We start from the raw sequence: 17174 nt of genomic DNA, 5'->3' as shown, positions 1-17174 counted from the left end.
CACCTAAAGGGTTAATAAACTTCTTGAATGTGGTTTTGAGCACCTTAAGGGGTGCAGTTTTTAGAATGGTGTCAATTTTGGGTATTTTCTATCCTATAGACCCCTCAAAGTGGCTTCAAATGTGATGTGGTCCGTAAAAATAAAATGGTGTTGCAAAAATGAGAAATCGCTGGTCAATTTTTAACCCTTATAATTTCCTAACAAAAAAAAATTTGGTTCCAAAATTGTGCTGATGTAAAGTAAACATGTGGGAAATGTTATTTATTAAGTTTTATGTGTGCCGTATCTCTGTGATTTAAGGGCATAAAAATTCAAATTTGGAAAATTGCAAAATTTTCAAAATTTTTGCCAAATTTCTTTTTTTTTCACAAATAAACGCAAGTTATATGAATGAAATTTTACCACTAACATGAAGTACAATATGTCACGAGAAAACAATGTCAGAATCACCGGGATCCATGGAAGCGTTTCAGAGTTATAACCTCATAAAGGGACAGTGTAAAAATTGGCCCGGTCATGCACGTGCAAACCACCCTTGGGGCTTAAGGGGTTAATAGTGTTTTTATGTTTTTTTATGGTGACAGGTTTCCTTTAATCAGAATATGCCTCCCTCCCCAACTACCGCTTGGATCTCTACTACCAATAGGTGGCGCTGTAGAGTAAAAGTCGTCTTTCTTTCTGAAGAGGCAATTTGCATATAAAAAATCCCTCCCCAACAGAATCCTTATACAGCAGAACAGTTATATACATAGCCTATACAAAAAACTAAGACAGTGCTAAATATGAATATACAAAATAGCTTTATTGTGTACAAAAGTATGAAAAATCGCATAATATACAAATATAAGTGATAATGAAAAGGAACATCCAATGCACAAGGTACATACTCTAAACGTGATTGCAATGCTACTTAAATAATAAACTGTAAATCTATAAAACATTACCAGCAGTGATTAAATAATGAATTGTTCCAAAGGTGCTAAATCCTCCTGTGTAATTGACTTGGGAAATCCTAAAGCATACTGGAAATTAAGACGTATTAGTGTCAAAATATATAAGAGGATACTTTTTTCATTTTCCGCAAGGCAGCACAATTACAGTATGTTCTGACCCATCAAGATTACTAGGTTTATTTCAGAAAGGATTGTTGTAAGTAAAACTTTTCACATATTGTACTTGTAATTGTTTTTTGAAGGCACGGCTGAGCACGCTAGCTAAGGATATTTTCAGATTACAACTACCGAACTTTTAGTATTGCAGCTTCCACTATTCTAACGTTCATATCTTTGAAGGAAAGATAATTCTACAACAGTGGTCATTCTGTGGTATAATGGGCAATCTTTTAAGTCTTGATGGTTACTGAACTTAACAATAACATGAAAAGCAATGTGACTTTTTAAGTTATATCAGGGTCCACCTGAATGTTATGGAACAGTCAAACAAAACTACTTCCCAAAGGTTCATCTTACTTGGGTTGTCTACTGTCCATCACCTTCAAGTTATCTTCTTCATCATATTTTTCATAATGTATTTAATTACAATATCATGGAACCTTCTGTTGATCATCATGGTGAGGACCAATCCAACTCTACATAGTCCAATGTACTTTTTTCTCACCAACCTTTCTTTCATTGACATCTGCTTTTCCTCCTCTGTTGTTCCTGTGCTCTTAATGAACACTTTAGCCAAAGACACAAGTATTTCCTTATTCGGATGTGTGGCACAGATGTACATCTCATTAACTTTGGGGGCTACAGAATGTCTAATTCTTGCCGTCATGGCTTTTGATAGATTTGCAGCTATTTGTAGACCATTGCATTATAACACCATAATGAGCAAGACATTGTGTTTTTACTTTGTTGCCTTTCCATGGAGTGTCGGACTGATTGACTCTTTCTTGCAGCTGTACCTAACCTTCCAACTCCCATTTTGTAAGAATATTAACACCAACCACTACTTTTGTGAAGTACCTGCTTTCATACGAATATCTTGTGGAGACACCTTTCTCAATGAATTGTCGTTATATATCTCAGGAGGAATGATTGCTGGTACTGCATTCTGCCTAATTCTGATCTCTTATGTACATATCATCTCCAAGATTCTGAAGATTACTTCAACCCAAGGGAGGCATAAATCCTTCTCCACCTGTGCATCTCATCTTACTGTTGTGACCCTCTTCTATGGGACTATTATGTTCATGTATCTTCGGCCACACTCAAAAAATACTCAATACTCTATTGAAACAGACAAACTAGTGCCCATTCTATATACAACAGTAACGCCAATGTTGAACCCTTTTATATACAGCATAAGAAACAATGATGTGAAAAGGGCCTTAATTAATCAACTGAAGAGGAAGCAATATCACTTTTGACTTTGGTCTAGACATCTACTGATAACTAGAAAGCTAAAGCTGGAGTCACACATAGCAATGTCGCTAGCGAGATCGCTGCTGAGTCACAACTTGTGCGACGTAACAGCGATCTCACCAGCGAGATCGCTGTGTGTGACAGTGATCAGCAAGCGGCACCCCTGCCGGTATCGCTGATCGCTGCAAGAAACCTCTGGACATTTTTTTGGTCACTGGGCTCCCGCTGGTCAGCACGCATCACTGCGTGTGACAGGCGGGAGACCAGCGATCAGCTGTAAAAAATAGAATTAAAATAAAAAATATTGTTATTCTCACCTTCCGACGTCCCACGCAGCCATCCCGCCTCTCTCCACGTTCCGGTCCCAGTAATCCTTTGCACGAATGACCGCGAGACTTCGCGCTCCCGCAAGACCGTGACTCTCGCGGTCATTCTCGCAAAGGATTACTGGGACCAGAGTGTGGAGAGAGGAAGGCTGCGTGGGACGTCGGAAGGTGAAAATAACAATATTTTTTATTTTAATTCTATTTTTTACAGGGATGGCAGCTATGCCGCGCACTCGGCATCGGTGTGCTGATCGCTGGTGAAGCTGTCTGTGTGACAGCTCACCAGCGATCACATAGCGACTTACCAGCGATCCTGACACCTTGATATCGGTGTCGGTATTGCTGGTAAGTCGCTATGTGTGACTCCAGCTTAAGTAACACCACCTCTTATGACTGCCTTCTATGCTACTGTCATGAATGCAGGGCCATAAACTTTACTGATCATGTTGATCAATTCAATGAAATAAAATGCCAATAGATATGACTTTTTTTGGTTATGAAACCTTTCCAATCTTTGAGATGAGTTAGATTCCCATTGACTGTTGCATTCTATCATTATTTTCTGATCACTACAAAGATTTTTTTATAGTCATGAAGGCTCACCTATATAGCAGCTACAGTACTGTAGGTAGCAATTGAATATTTCTATATCCTCAACATTTTTAGGGGTTTCTCTACCACCCTGTTCTTAATTGATTTTTATGCAAATCAGCCAATATCTGGAGAAAAAAATGGTTCCTATGTGCAGAAATGTGTCTTTATCTAAGGGTTTCTTAAATTTTCTACATTTACTTGTACTATTGATTGAATAATCTCATACTGCAACAATAAGGCAATAAAAGTCTCAGTATAGAAGAAAAGTGAAGAAAAGCTCACCACAAAACTAAGTATTACTAGTCCAATCATAGCCCAGGAATGAATAAATGCACATTGCAACACTGGGGAGACACTGAAGGTGAAAAGCTCTGGTTTCCGATGACGTCATGTCCGGGTCTCCTTACCAGATGTTGATTGGCCTTATGCCGTCACTGGATCCCACCCCCTACCTTTTTAAACTACAAGTGAGCACACTAACACCAACGACCAGCGGTGGATGATGCGTCTGGTGCGACACGCTCCATTTAGGATCCAAGGTCTGTACATAGCAAAATCCCCTTTCTATGGATATATCTATTGTGCTCGATAACACCCAATACTAATTGACTTCCCTATAGATCCGCAACTAAATCACTCAAGGGGTTGGAATGCAACAACCAACTACTAACTATAATCTGGTAGGCAACTGCACATGAAATATATACTGCGATACCGGGCTCTCCATGACCGTGCTTTTATATATTCTTTTTCCCTTTAGATCCTTATGTACTTTTGCACAGTATTTCAGTGCAACCTGCCACAGGCTACTTGTGTCCATATGACATCACATATGCAAGTAAACGGGTTGATATGGGCTTGCGGAATGCACCAAATAATATAAGATGGTATAGAGGTGCGTTTGCATCCCGGCGTCCACGTGCAGAGATGTTAACTGCTGCTTGGTAATGGCGGAGCACTATCTAGACATCGGCGGGATATCCACTGACCTGGTGTGTACAGGAGCGAACTCAGTTACCTCACTGAACCGCTGAAACAAGTGAGAGAGCCTGTTTATCCTCATAGGCGACAAGACGAGCACCGGAAACTGCGTCTAGCCTGGCACGTCCTTGTACCACGCATATATGCCTCATATGGGACTAACTTTCAGTGCTATGCAGACACAGCACTAGCAGGGAATCGGACTCCATACTCAGCGTTCACAATACATTCTGATTCACCAGCATGGAACGTCGGGGACAGCTGGATAATATAATAATAATAATAAAAATATATATCTGCACCATACCATAACAACAGGAGTCCATACAATTCTTTGTTCTCTATCCCGTCATTATATTGATAGCAGTCGGCAGACTAACGAAGGCCGATTGTAGGCCGAAACGTCTGAGACTGCACTAAAATAAACTCCATCTTTAAAGGATCATTCAGTTGAGTGGCAAGTTACTTTATTAGTACACTTGGGTCTGGGTAACCTACTTGTGCTCCCTGTGGTAGTACCACACTATACTTGACATGTTTATCCTCATAAGACTCGGCAGGAGAGCGCTAGTGCTAAGACACAGGACTCTGCCCCAAGGATGCAGGGTTAGAGTCCCACTAGCACTCAGCACTGCAACAGTGATGCCTGGACAGACACTTACAGAATGCTGTGCCCTGTTTGCAGTCACAGGGAGCAGCTGAACGTTGCTTACCGCACCATGTGGGTACAGCACAGCTCTGGTGGACGCCACTAACCAGCCTAAGCACAGGATTGGAAAGCACATAGGACGGGCACGGCGCCGCTCTATCAGATGCTGCCGTACCTGCAGTAGCGTAGTGCCGTAGGTAGAGTGGCGCACTCTGGCGCTAGCATGTGCGTGGAGCTGGGAGCACTGCGGCGCTAGGCAGTTCCACAACTTGGCGCTGACTCAGGGTAAACCCTACCAACATGCATATCAAAGAGAAGGGGTTCCATAATGAGTCTTTCAGTGGTTCACGAGCATCCATCATCACACACATCACTACCAATTACAGTCTATACTAGCGCTTGGCCGTGCGGCCATGAGACTCTTTTACAGCAGCGTCCCTCCGGGACCTTCCTAGTGGTCCAATGGGAGCAGCCATAGGACCTAAGCATGTGACCTCAGACGTTCAATGCGAGGACTTCCCACGGGCATGCTCAGTGGGGCGAAAGAAGGACTTAGTCCTAAGAGCTGCTCGCTGCTGGCTATTGCAGGTTACTATAGCTGAACCCTGATTGGCAGCAGTAACCAAGTCAACAGCAGAAGACTGAGCAAGACGCTGGGAACAACGTCTTTGCTGAGCAGGCTCCTCTGCGGCTAGAGAGGAATAGGAGATCGCAGAGGGCAAGGCTCGGGATTCCTTCTGTGCAGAGGCAGAAACCCGACGCCTAACACAGATACGGCTTTATTTTGTTTTGTTACTCAATCACAAACCTCTATAGCACCCCACCCACTTTGACCTCCTGTTGTATATCTATAATCTATTATTTACCACTAAGACACTATCCCCTCCACCACTTGATCACCTTGTGAAACTGGACTGGTCTGCTATTTAATCTGCAATGCATGATTTTGTCTACTGTCATATTGGTCATATTTGTTGTATATACTTTGTTTACTGTTTTTTGTTGATTATTTTTTATTTCATGTTTTTGGTTATTGATTTACTCTCCAAATATTTTGAAGTAACTGACGAAGGTCCAAGAGTGACCAAAACGTTTTTCTGTTTACTACGCTGTGAACAACATTGAAATTCTTCTTTAATCATATTAAGTTGAGTGCCAAGTGTTCTGATACAATTACTGTATCTATGGTGTGGGAACCTACTTTGGCACCTTCTGTAGTAGTGCTCACGCTATTATCAGTCAACTGGTTTTAAGGATAGACAGACCATTGTGTTTGGCATATAACTACAGAGGGAAGGTCCATGAGAACTTGACTACAGCACCAGCGAAAAAATTTTAAAACATAACTTTTACTGTGCAATTAAAAACATGGTGAGAAAAAAACAAAAGATAAAAAAGATTAACGATCTTATGCATTTCGGGTTAACAACCCTTGTTCATAGCTGTGAGCTGATTACCATTTTTCATTCCCCATAAAACAAAAGAGATTCATTGAAGCCTGAAACATATACCTGGTCAATCAATGGGAAAACGTTGTGCTGGTCTTGAAGGTTCAATCAGATGAACTAAAGGAAATCTACATCCTGGGTTAAAAATATGTGCACAAATACATCTCTAATATGTTTGCCTAAATTTGGATGACACAGGCAAATGGGGGCTTCTGTGGGACCATTCATTCATGCAAGATTTGCAAAACCCTAATTTGGTTAGCCCTATTATGGGTCTCTGTGTGTTTCTTATGGCCTTTGGGCATTTTTTATGTTTTTAATGCTTGTAGTGTGTTGTGCCATGTTATAATAAAGGATATATTTTTCACTTTACCTTAGCCTGGTGATCCCTGGTTTCTACATGCTCTTTCCCTCCTTATTTGTGCAGTTTGTTTTGCTTGTACGGGTGATCCTGAGCAGTGGTGCCCTCCAGCTCTTTGTTTACACCATTTTGTATGTCTTTACACTCCCTTTTGTATGCTTTTAGCTAATTTTCATATGCTATCCTTTATTAATGTAGAGATTTTCTTGGCTTCCGAGAAACTGTTATGATTTAAGTCTATATTTACAGATGCAAACATTAACTGAAATTTGGAAAAATGATTGCTTGAGATGGTCTGAATAATTAAAATCCCAGTTTCAGCATTTAAATCTCTTGTACTTACAGCTGACTTCTGTGCATGTGTTGTTCTTTACGGTTGCAACAGCTCTCTAATGCAAAGAATGTCCATCGGTTTCATTCTAAATACTCATTTCCTCACCAATCCTCTTCTCCATACCCAAATTCACATATTAGTAGTACAGCTAAACCAACTACACTTCCAGATAGGATATGGAAGAAGGAATGGGGCCATGTTGTTTAGTGAAAAGGAAGGGTGAACATCATGACAATGGGTATTCGCGATTCCTATAGATTTCTTCCCCCTCTACTTTAAGATTTCATACCCACTAAGTAATGACTCGCACACCTTTATTGGATAAATTGGCCACAGCAGCCTTTTATTAACATTTTAACATAACATTTATAAAACAATGCCCACAAAGGAGGGACGGTCCTCGAGGCCCAAGAATTGAAACCGCCACAGGTCAATGACCCCAGAAACCTTGTCCCCAAGACGAGTCCTGCCTCTAGCCACTAAGCACCAGCTCAGAGACACTAATAGACTCGACCGGACACTATCCGCCCGAAATACCCGCGCATTTCCGATTCTGTTCCTCGGTGTGACCATTATGTTCCATTCCACATTAATCCACCCAAGGGGGAGTCCAGGACCTTACAGATCCCCCCCCTCCAAACCGCCATTTTCTGGCACCACCAACCTCGAGGACCACTCCCGCCATTCCACCAACACAAATGTTCTGACCCCTCAAACATTTGTGTTCCGCCACACTTTTAAACATTTCTCGATGCCCTCTTGAATTGCCAAACACCATAAATCCAATCCGATCGCATTCAAATGGATACCATCCTTCCTCCAATATTCCCCTTCGCCCAATTCCAAATCCATGTGGCGCACCACTATCGCCCCATTCCTTACCATAAAATGGGACACTGCTCAATTTACTTTTATCCTTGCCCTATTTACACCTCGGACCGATCTTGCCCCGCACCACACTTTCCTGGGAATGATGTCCGACCAGACCACCAAAAGCTTGGGAAACATGGACCACAGCCTCAACATGTCAAACTCAATATCCTTGATTAAGTCCCTGCACGGTCGTTTACCCAAATCGCTCCCACCTAAATGGATAAGCAATACATCTGGAGTCCGATATAGGCAAACGAACCTATAAAATTCAGGTAAAAGTTGCTTCCACACCATACCCCGTTTACCGATCCACCTCAAGATTGCTAAAGTCCTTGGTACACCAAGCTACCTCCCATCCGGATGAACGTCCGCTCTCAACGCAGCCCAGAAGACAAAGGAATGACCCATAATCCAAACGAGCAGCTGTCCCGTCTCTGAAACAAAGAAGAAAACAAAAACACCATAACCACATCAAGTAGACCCTGCGGACAAACACTAGACCAAATTTGGGCTTACATATGAACGAAACCTCACAGATTCCCAGAGACCAATCCTCCTTACCATGTCCTCCCCCAGTCCCCTCCTGGCAGCCTCCGTAGACTCCCCAATCTGAAATGAGTGCCCGCTGTAATTCTTTGCTGGAATGCCCCCTTTTACCAAACAACGCCTAAATATTGTTATGAAAACGAGATAGGAAAGAGCCATCTTCATGAACTAACAACGGGTCAGTATCCGTTCCCCCATCTTGACCTGAAATTCCTCATGCAGCTCACAGGGCATAAAGGAGACCTGCTCACCTCAAAAAGTACCACCTTACAACCCTTACCTTCCATATCCGAACGCAAAAATATTTCTAACCAATCCCCATACATATCCACGTCCTGTCTAAGCAGCCCCCCCTTTTTTAAAACGGGAAGGGCTCCTCAATTCCCCCAACCAAAAAGCCCCAAAAAATGCCAGAGAAAAGGCCAATTTAAATAGAACAACATCCCCATGCAAGGCACATACGTCTCTTAAATGCCCACCCAAAACCAACAGTACCTCATTGGACACCGGACGCCTCTTGTCCGAAACCCTCCAGTTTCTTCTCCATCACTTTACCGCTTGCAGAACCAAAAATGACTTAGTTAAATCTCGTAACCCCCTAAACTTAAAGCCAAAAGCCAATCCTGACAAAAAATTATTAAGCTTCGGAACTGACCAACCCGATTCCCAACTATGTCCTAATAACAATAGCAACTTGCTCTCATCCTCCAACTCCCCCCCTAACTTTAGCTTCCAATCTTCCCAAATACCCCAGGTTTTAGAATAGTGTGACCACGTTCCAGCCGCCAACGACCTGGAAAACAATTCTCTTACTGTCTTGACAGAAGATTCCATAATTCCTCCGGACATGCCAACCCCGTGGATTCCGCTTGAGGTGCCAGCTCCCGAAATTGATCCCACTGTGAACAAAAAAGAGTTTCAAGAATAGGGTAATTTTTTTTAGGCTGGATTTCAACCGTAACTCAGAGGTTGAAACTCAAACCCACCCATACCATGTGCTGTAAGACTCTAACCACGATTTGATCGGAGGATGACAATGAATTTATGGCCCTTAGTGCCCCCATCGACTCGCAACTGAAACAAATTTTTCTGTCACGTACCAACCCTCCCCATAATGACAGAGCCACAACCAACGGGAACACCTCGCACAGCACCCGATTGGCCACCAACTCCGATGACCACTGCTCCACCAACCACATACCACGAAAGAACATGCAAAAACCTCGTTCACCGGCTGAAACATTAAGAGACTCATCCGACACCACCAGAGCAATCCAAATCGACTTCCCGTTGCAAGACTCCAAAAAAAGTGCCCAAACTCTCAGGTCACCTTTTAACTCCTTCTTCAGCCGTATAAAATGCGAAGGCGAAGTAATCCCAACTGTAGCCAAAGAAAGCTTCCGACAGAAAGCTCTCCCCATCGGCATCATCCGACGAGCAAAACTTAGCTTGCCCAGCAATGACTGAACCTCTCTCAAAGTTGCCTTCTTCAAGCCGCATATCCGGCTTACCGTAGCCCTCATATCCAACACTTTATCCTCTGGAATCCTGCATTCCATTGCGACGGAATCAATTTCAATACCCAAAAAACTTAGTGACCTATTGGACCCACCGTTTTTTCTGCCGCCAATGGGACCCCGAATTTTTTTGCCACACTCTCCATTGTGTGAAGCAAAACAGAACAAGCAGTCGACTGCATTGAACCCATGAACAAAAAATCATCTAGGTAATGAATACAGGAACTAAGCCCCGACACTTCTTTAACCGTCCATTCTAAAAATGTGCTAAACGTTTCAAAATACACACATGACAGCGAACACCCCATTGGCAAACAACGATCCACATAAAACCCCCCATTCCAAAAACACCCCAACAAATGCATGCTGTCCGGGTGAACCGGCAGCAGGCGAAAAGCCGCTTCAACGTCTGTTTTTGCCAACTGAGCTCCTTGGCCGCACTCCCTGACCCAAGTCAACGCCAAATCAAATGATGTGTACGAAACTGAACACATTTGATGGTCAATCCCATCGTTAACCGACAAACCCTTTGGGAATGAGAGGTGATGTATCAACCTGAATTTGTTAGGCTCTTTTTTCGGCACTACCCCCAATGGTGAAACTCTCAAATTATCCACTGGAGGGGACCCAAATGGTCCAGCCATTCTACCTAAGGCCACTTCTTTATGCAATTTTCCCGTGACCACTTCAGGGAATTCTCTGGCCGACTTTAAATTCTTGGTTGATAACTTCAACTCAACATCAACAAAAGGAATCCGAAACCCGACCTTAAATCCATCACGTAATAAGACCGCCGCCTCCCTATCTGGGTACCTATTTAGAAAACGATCCATCTCTGACAGGCGTACTGGAGTCACCCTTTTTTCAAGTCCTTGATGCCCCATGACTACCTCCACAGGAAGAACATTCATGTTTGAACTTACATTTTGTCCCGAATTTACATGCACCATCATTGAAGGAAAAGCACAGTCCCTTTTGCAACGCCACCGAGTGCCCTGACTGTCCCGAGCCCCCGGTGCCCCTGGAAAAAAGCTGCGATCCCTGCCCTGATCTGACCGGAGCCATTACTCTCATCCATAGTGCAATGTCCTTATTGTCCCAGCGGATGCTAGATCTAACTGCTTTCCGCTGGCAGAATTGTTCATCGTATCTAAGCCATCCTTGACCCCCATAAACTCTATAAGCCTCCCCAATTGCGTCCATATAACAAAAAAGGGAAGAACAACTCTCCGGTGATTTTTCCCCAATCACGCTAGCTAGTATGGCAAATGCTTGTAACCAATTGGAGAATGTTCGGGGGATGAGCCGAAACCTCCTCTTTTCTTTGTCCTCCTTTTTTGAATCATCCCTCCGAACCCTATCCAAATTAAAGCGATCCAGCGGAAGTAACAAAAAATTTCTACATACTCCCCTTTCCATATCTTTTTGCTAACCTCTTGCTTCAAGTGCGCCCCCAAAGGCCCTTCGAAACAAACATGCACTTCCCCTTTTGCAGCATCATCCAGGCGCACTGCTTCATCTCTCTCTTTCTCACCCCCCTCGCCTATAGATCCTCTTCCCACTGACTCGTCCCCCATCAATGCTTCCCTCGGTACTGTGCTTGGTATCGTACTTAATGAACCCGGCAGCCCACTATTCCCCAATAATGGACCCGGCGGCACACTATTCCCCAATAGACCACTATCCCTTACCAACCCTAACCAGGCTGACAGCGGTGATGATCCCCCCTGACCTCTCCCCGCTTCCCATGACCTAAACAATTCTTTCAAACCTTGGAAAACCATACCCATGCCGGCACTAGCCCCCCCCCTGCAGAAGATTCCCCCTGTGCATTTAAATCTGAGGCTAATGACGGTTGTAAGTAAGCTATGGAGTTCCTCTCACCTAGCTGCCTGGGTGCTGTGTTCCCAGCGGCCGCCAGTCCGGAATCCTGTTGTGCTTGGTCCGTGCTCAATTCTCCCCTGCTCCTGGGAATCGCATCTGCGGGAGCTCCGTACAGCTGGCCTGGACTGACCGCTGTGTCCACCATGGGCATCAAGCACTGCTGTATTACGTCCCGTCCTACTGACAGCGCAGGGTGTGTAGAATGCTGCCCAGGGGCCATGTAAGCCACCGCCCCCCTCCCAGCTCTGCCATCCCCCCCTTCTGGCAGAAGACCCCTATGATGTCCTGCACCCATACCCTCCCCCCCGACCTGTCCCACACAGCCATATTACTCTGCCCGTCCTCCTGATACACAGCAGCAGCCGGCTGGTGGGTGGGACTACTACGCTGCCACTCACCGACCGCTCTGCGCCCTGATGCCTGTACCGCTGGTGCGCCATTGTTCAGCCGTGCAGCAGCGTGCACGCTGGGTGGTCCTGATGCCTCTGCGCTCCGATCCCGGTACGCAGCCACTGTGTGGGCGGATCCCCCGTCGGCTCCTTTGTGAAGGCGCCCAATAAGCCGGCCCTTGTGCTCCCTCCTGATTCTGCCGAGCAGCACCCGTTCCTGGCTGGGCACCAGTCGCACCTGCTCCTAGCTCCACAGCGGCCACAGACGCACATGTCGAGGGGGAAGCCGACACCTCCCCCGCTGCAGGTCCCGCCTCGATACAGGATTCCTCCCAACTCTCGGTCCCCGTGCCCTAGGCCTGCGGTACGAGGCCCCAGCCGGAGGGTCCCCGGAGGGGCTCCTTACTCGGCGCTGAACTCGGGGGGTTACCTCCGGGCTGAGGCACTCCGGAGGCCTGGCTCTCCGAGGCCGTCGCCAATCACTCTTGCTCTGAGACTGTGCAGTCCCCCCATCCTGCAAGAAGCCTTGAAGGGAAGCCTGTAGCCATCCTGCGCCCCTGGAGCTAACAGCTACTCTTAGTTGCTGAAGGATCGCTTCAACATTCATCGCTCAGGTAAAGTCACAGCTTGTTTCACTGTAATGGGGCACCTAAAATGGTTGCCCCACTAAAATGGCTACGCCTTCTTATAGTTCTCCCCCTAACTCCACCCTTATGACCCCTCCTACCACCCTGGAGCCTTGTCCCCTCCCTATCATTCAAATCCCTTAGCCCCTTCCATGTAACCTTCCCTATAGTTTCCCCTCAACCCTGTCATGTCGTCCTCCTTTCGATGGCCTGCAGCCCAGTACGGCCTCACTCAGATGCCACAAATTGGAAATGTGAGTCCAGCTCCCCAGAGACTCCAAAATCTAAGGGTACATGCACACGCTGTGGAATCTGCTGCGGATTCATCCGTGCGGATTTTGAAAAATCTGCAGATAAATCCACAGGTCAAAAGACTTGCGGTTTTTCTGTGGATTAGCCTGCGGTTTGGCCCTGCGGTTTCACCATCTCCACAATAGAGGAAATAGGAAACTGCTGCGGGATCCGCAGAAAGAATTGACATGTCAACTCTTTCTGCGGTTTAGAAACTGCAGATAATCTGCGTGGAAAATTCTGCAGCGTCTACACAGCGGTTTTCATTTCCCATAGGGAATAATGGTACTGTACACCGCAGAAGAAACTGCTGCGGATCTGCAGTGGCCAAATCCCTGTGGATCCGCAGCAGAATCCGCAGCGTGTGCACACACCCTTAGGATTACCAGGCAGATGACTCTTGAAAAACATTGCTATAACTTCAACAATTTATAATTGTTCCCAGAGTTTACAACTGATATATTTTCTGGTTTAAGAAGAACATTCTTCTTTCCGCTCAGAGCGTATATGAATAAGTGATGCATGTCACTGATGTGGTATAGCCAGACGTGATGTGGATGAACAATATCTCATTGGGCTTCTCTTCTGCAAGCTAATAGGACCTGTAGTACAGAAAAACAAGCAACTTCTAGGGTATTGTGAAGTTTTTATTGTGAACCCTGAGTCCCTTAAAAGTTTAAGGTTATGTGCACATGTCCAGAATTCCCGCGGAAATTTCCACGGGAATTCCACAACTCCCTGCCACGGGAAATATGCGAGAAATCCGCGTATTTCTCATGAAAAACTAGTGTTTTGCAAGCGTAATTAGCTTGCTGAATGCTAGCGTTTTCCAAGCGATCTGTAGCATCGCTTGGAAAACTGATTGACAGTTTGGTCACACTCATCAAACATAGTGTTTGACGAGTGTGACCAACTTTTTACTATTGAGGCCGCCTATGCAACACCAGTAGTAAAAAGATATAAAGCTTAAAATAATTTTAAAAATAAAATCGTGTTATTCTCACCTTCCTGCGTCCCAAGCGGAGTCCCCAGGCCTCAGCGATGCTCCCGGCAAGTCCCGTTCCCAACGATGCCTTGCGACAATGATCTTTGATGACATAGCGGTCTCGCGACACCGTAGCGGTCTTGCGAGACCGCTACGTCATCAAAGGTCATTGTCGCAAGGCATCACTGGGACCGGAAGATGCCGGGAGCGTGGCTGACAGGCGGGAAGGCTGCAGGGGACCCCGGAAGGTGAGAATAAAATGAGATTTTTTATTTTAATTCTTTTTTTTTTAACAGGGATATGGCACCCAGGGCGTGGAGGAGAGTCTGCTCTCCTCCAGACCCTGGGTACCATCCGCACATTTTCTGCTTACTTTGCGCATGGTGGGCTTAGCCACAAGCGGAAAGTAAGCAGAACAATGCATTCCTTTGTGTGCGGAATCACCGTGATTCCGCAAAAAGAATGACCATGCTGCGTATTGTTCTGTGATGCAATTCCGCCGAGGAAATATACGCAGCATTAGCACAGAATTCAATGGGTTGCGCATTTTTTGCATTTACGCAGCGTTTTCACTGCATTTACAGGGCGAAAAAAAGCGGCAAAAACGCTAAAAATCCACAACGTGTGCAAATAGCCTAAAAGGCTGATAAAAACTATCCAAAAAGAGCTTTGTCTGAGGACATGACTACAAAACATGAAGCATCATACCTCTGTCTTTTACACAGCAAAGATTGGCACTATAGGAACACAAAAGCACAAATAGGGTCTTATCCGATGATAAATTTATAAAAATATATAGAATCTACTCTACGGAGAGAAAAGGCACACAGAATTAGTGATAAGCTGCTGCACGTCCCAGAGGTCAGACAAGTGACCGCCGAAATATCAAATCCTATGGAGCTTTTTTGTTAGACTCCGTGCGCTGCTTAATAATATACAAAATTACTGTTGTGATAAAAGATCAATGTTTTATTTCCAACGCGTTTTGAAGTATAAGCTACTTCTTCCTCAGGGGATGACAGCAATAACACACATTAAATACTGATGGGTAAACCGAATATAGTCTTGTCGCATACCGGTAATAACTAGTCAAACTCGAAGGTTTTTTCTAGACATAATATGATGCATGACGGATGTGACATTGCTACATGAAGGCCTGTTGATGACATTGCCCATGTGGTCTCCAGACCTCCAGACCAATCTCCGGTGATAATTGCATCCAAGTCAAAAATGGGACTCATAGCTGAAGAGGATAGCATTTCATCCCAGCTGTCATTGCCTTCTTGCTATCCACTATGATAGCATTTGAAAGCAGTGATATTAGGTCATGGGAACTACTAAATCTGGACGTTTGGCTCATAGCTCTCTGTCATGTAAATGCCTTCTGCAGGGCCGTTTTTAGGGGGGGACGGGGGGTGCGATCGCCCAGGGCGCCACCCAAGCCAGGGGGCGCCTGCCTAGTGCCTAGCTTAGCTGTCTGTGTCTGTCTCCCTACAAGCCCAGGCAGGCACGCGATAACCCCCCTCCCTGAAGTGAAACAGCCTGCAGAAAATAATCATTCACAGTGACAGGCTAATCCAGCAGGGCGCCGCACACGAAGATAGTGTAAGTGAGTGACGTCACACTCAATCCTATAACTCACTTGCCTGCTCCTGAGCTCCTCTGCTTCTGCGACTGGCCGAGGAACGCCCCCACGCTCTCACACAGGAAGGATAGTGAGAGACGGACGCTGCCTGATCGCTGCTGTTTGGATCCAGGGTCTTTGCTGCTATATCCGTGCCTGGCCCGGATTGAGGTTGGTATTCTGTATTGCAGTATTTTGTGGCATGATCTGGGGTGCTTAGCCTGATGTTTTTGCTTGTAATATAGGGGGGTTGCGTTGTGTTTGCTGGCAGTATCTGTGGTGCTTAGCTTAGCCTGCTTTTTTTTGTGTAATATGGGGGAGGGACAGGTTGTGGCAATATCTGGGGTACTTAGCCTGCTGTTTTTGTGTGTAATATGGGGGGGGAGTTTGGGGGCAATATCTGGGGACTGGGGTGCTTACCCGGCTGCTGTTTGTGTTCGTTATATCGGGACGAGGGGAAGGATTTTGTGGTGGGGTGGCGGTTGGTGGTAATATCTGGGGTACTTAGCCTGTGTTTATGTGTGTGTGTGTGTATATAATATCGGGGGTCGGGGGGGAATGGATATCTGGGCCAGTACTTAGCACTGTGTGTGTGTAATATCGGGGGGGGGAGGTGTGCTAATATCTGGGGTCCTATGATTTGTGTGTGTGTGTGTGTGTGTGTAATATCGGGGAGGGGTGGTGCTAATATCTGTGGTCTTATACATTGCATTGTGTGTGTGTAATATCGGGCGGGGGGTAATATCTGGGGTCCTATGCATTGTGTGTGTGCGTGTGTGTAATATGTTAATGTTCGGGGGTGGCGCTTTTTTGATGTTCGCCCTGTTGGCAAAATTCCCTAGAAACTGCCCTGGCCTTCTGATGGATTGTGTATACAATGTTTTATGCCCTTAAGTTTACATTTTGACTCCTTAAATTTTGCTTTTTGCTTTATGCATCCTTTAGCCCTCTGCGTCTGTACTGTTACACACTTAACATTATGGCTGGTCCATACAATCAGGGCAATTGTTACCACCCACCTTTCGTGTCTACCTTTTTCCTCATAGACTGTAAGCTTGCGAGCAGGGCCCTCATTCCTCTTGGTATCTGTTATGATCTATGTGATTATTGTTATGATGTAATGTCTATTGTCTGTACAAGTCCCCTCTGAAATGTAAAGTGCTGTGGAACATGTCGGCGCTATAGAAATAACATTTATTATTATTATTATTACTATTTGCATGTAATTAATATGTCTATTAATACAGTGATTTCCATAATTCCACAAATTCTATTTCTTTGTGCGTTGAATAGAGATGAGGTGGTGTGCAGAAGGCAGTAAACGTTGGGTATTTAGTAGATCCTTGGTAAACCAGTCTGATTATGTTCTCCAGCTAT

General features: G+C 45.1%; 1 protein-coding gene across 1 annotated transcript; it reads left to right on the top strand.

Moving 5' to 3' along the window:
* Nucleotides 1-1417: 1417 nt before the first annotated feature.
* LOC141082645 (olfactory receptor 5V1-like) lies at nt 1418-2374 on the top strand. Its single transcript, XM_073566595.1, has one exon. It carries the CDS (start codon nt 1427-1429, stop codon nt 2372-2374), a length of 948 nt encoding a protein of 315 aa, XP_073422696.1. The 5' UTR covers nt 1418-1426.
* The last annotated feature ends 14800 nt before the right edge of the window (nt 2375-17174 follow it).

Source organism: Dendrobates tinctorius, unplaced genomic scaffold, assembly GCF_039654945.1.
Source record: "Dendrobates tinctorius isolate UK_male_01 unplaced genomic scaffold, ASM3965494v1 ptg000019l, whole genome shotgun sequence".
In the NCBI taxonomy this organism is placed as follows: domain Eukaryota; kingdom Metazoa; phylum Chordata; class Amphibia; order Anura; family Dendrobatidae; genus Dendrobates; species Dendrobates tinctorius.
Note: the sequence above shows the minus strand (reverse complement) of the source record. Positions and strands in the feature narration are given on the sequence as shown.

What these genes read in the sequence shown, in the direction of transcription:
- LOC141082645 (XM_073566595.1), top strand. Translation starts at nt 1,427, where the DNA reads ATGGAACAGTCAAACAAAACTACTTCCCAAAGGTTCATCTTACTTGGG.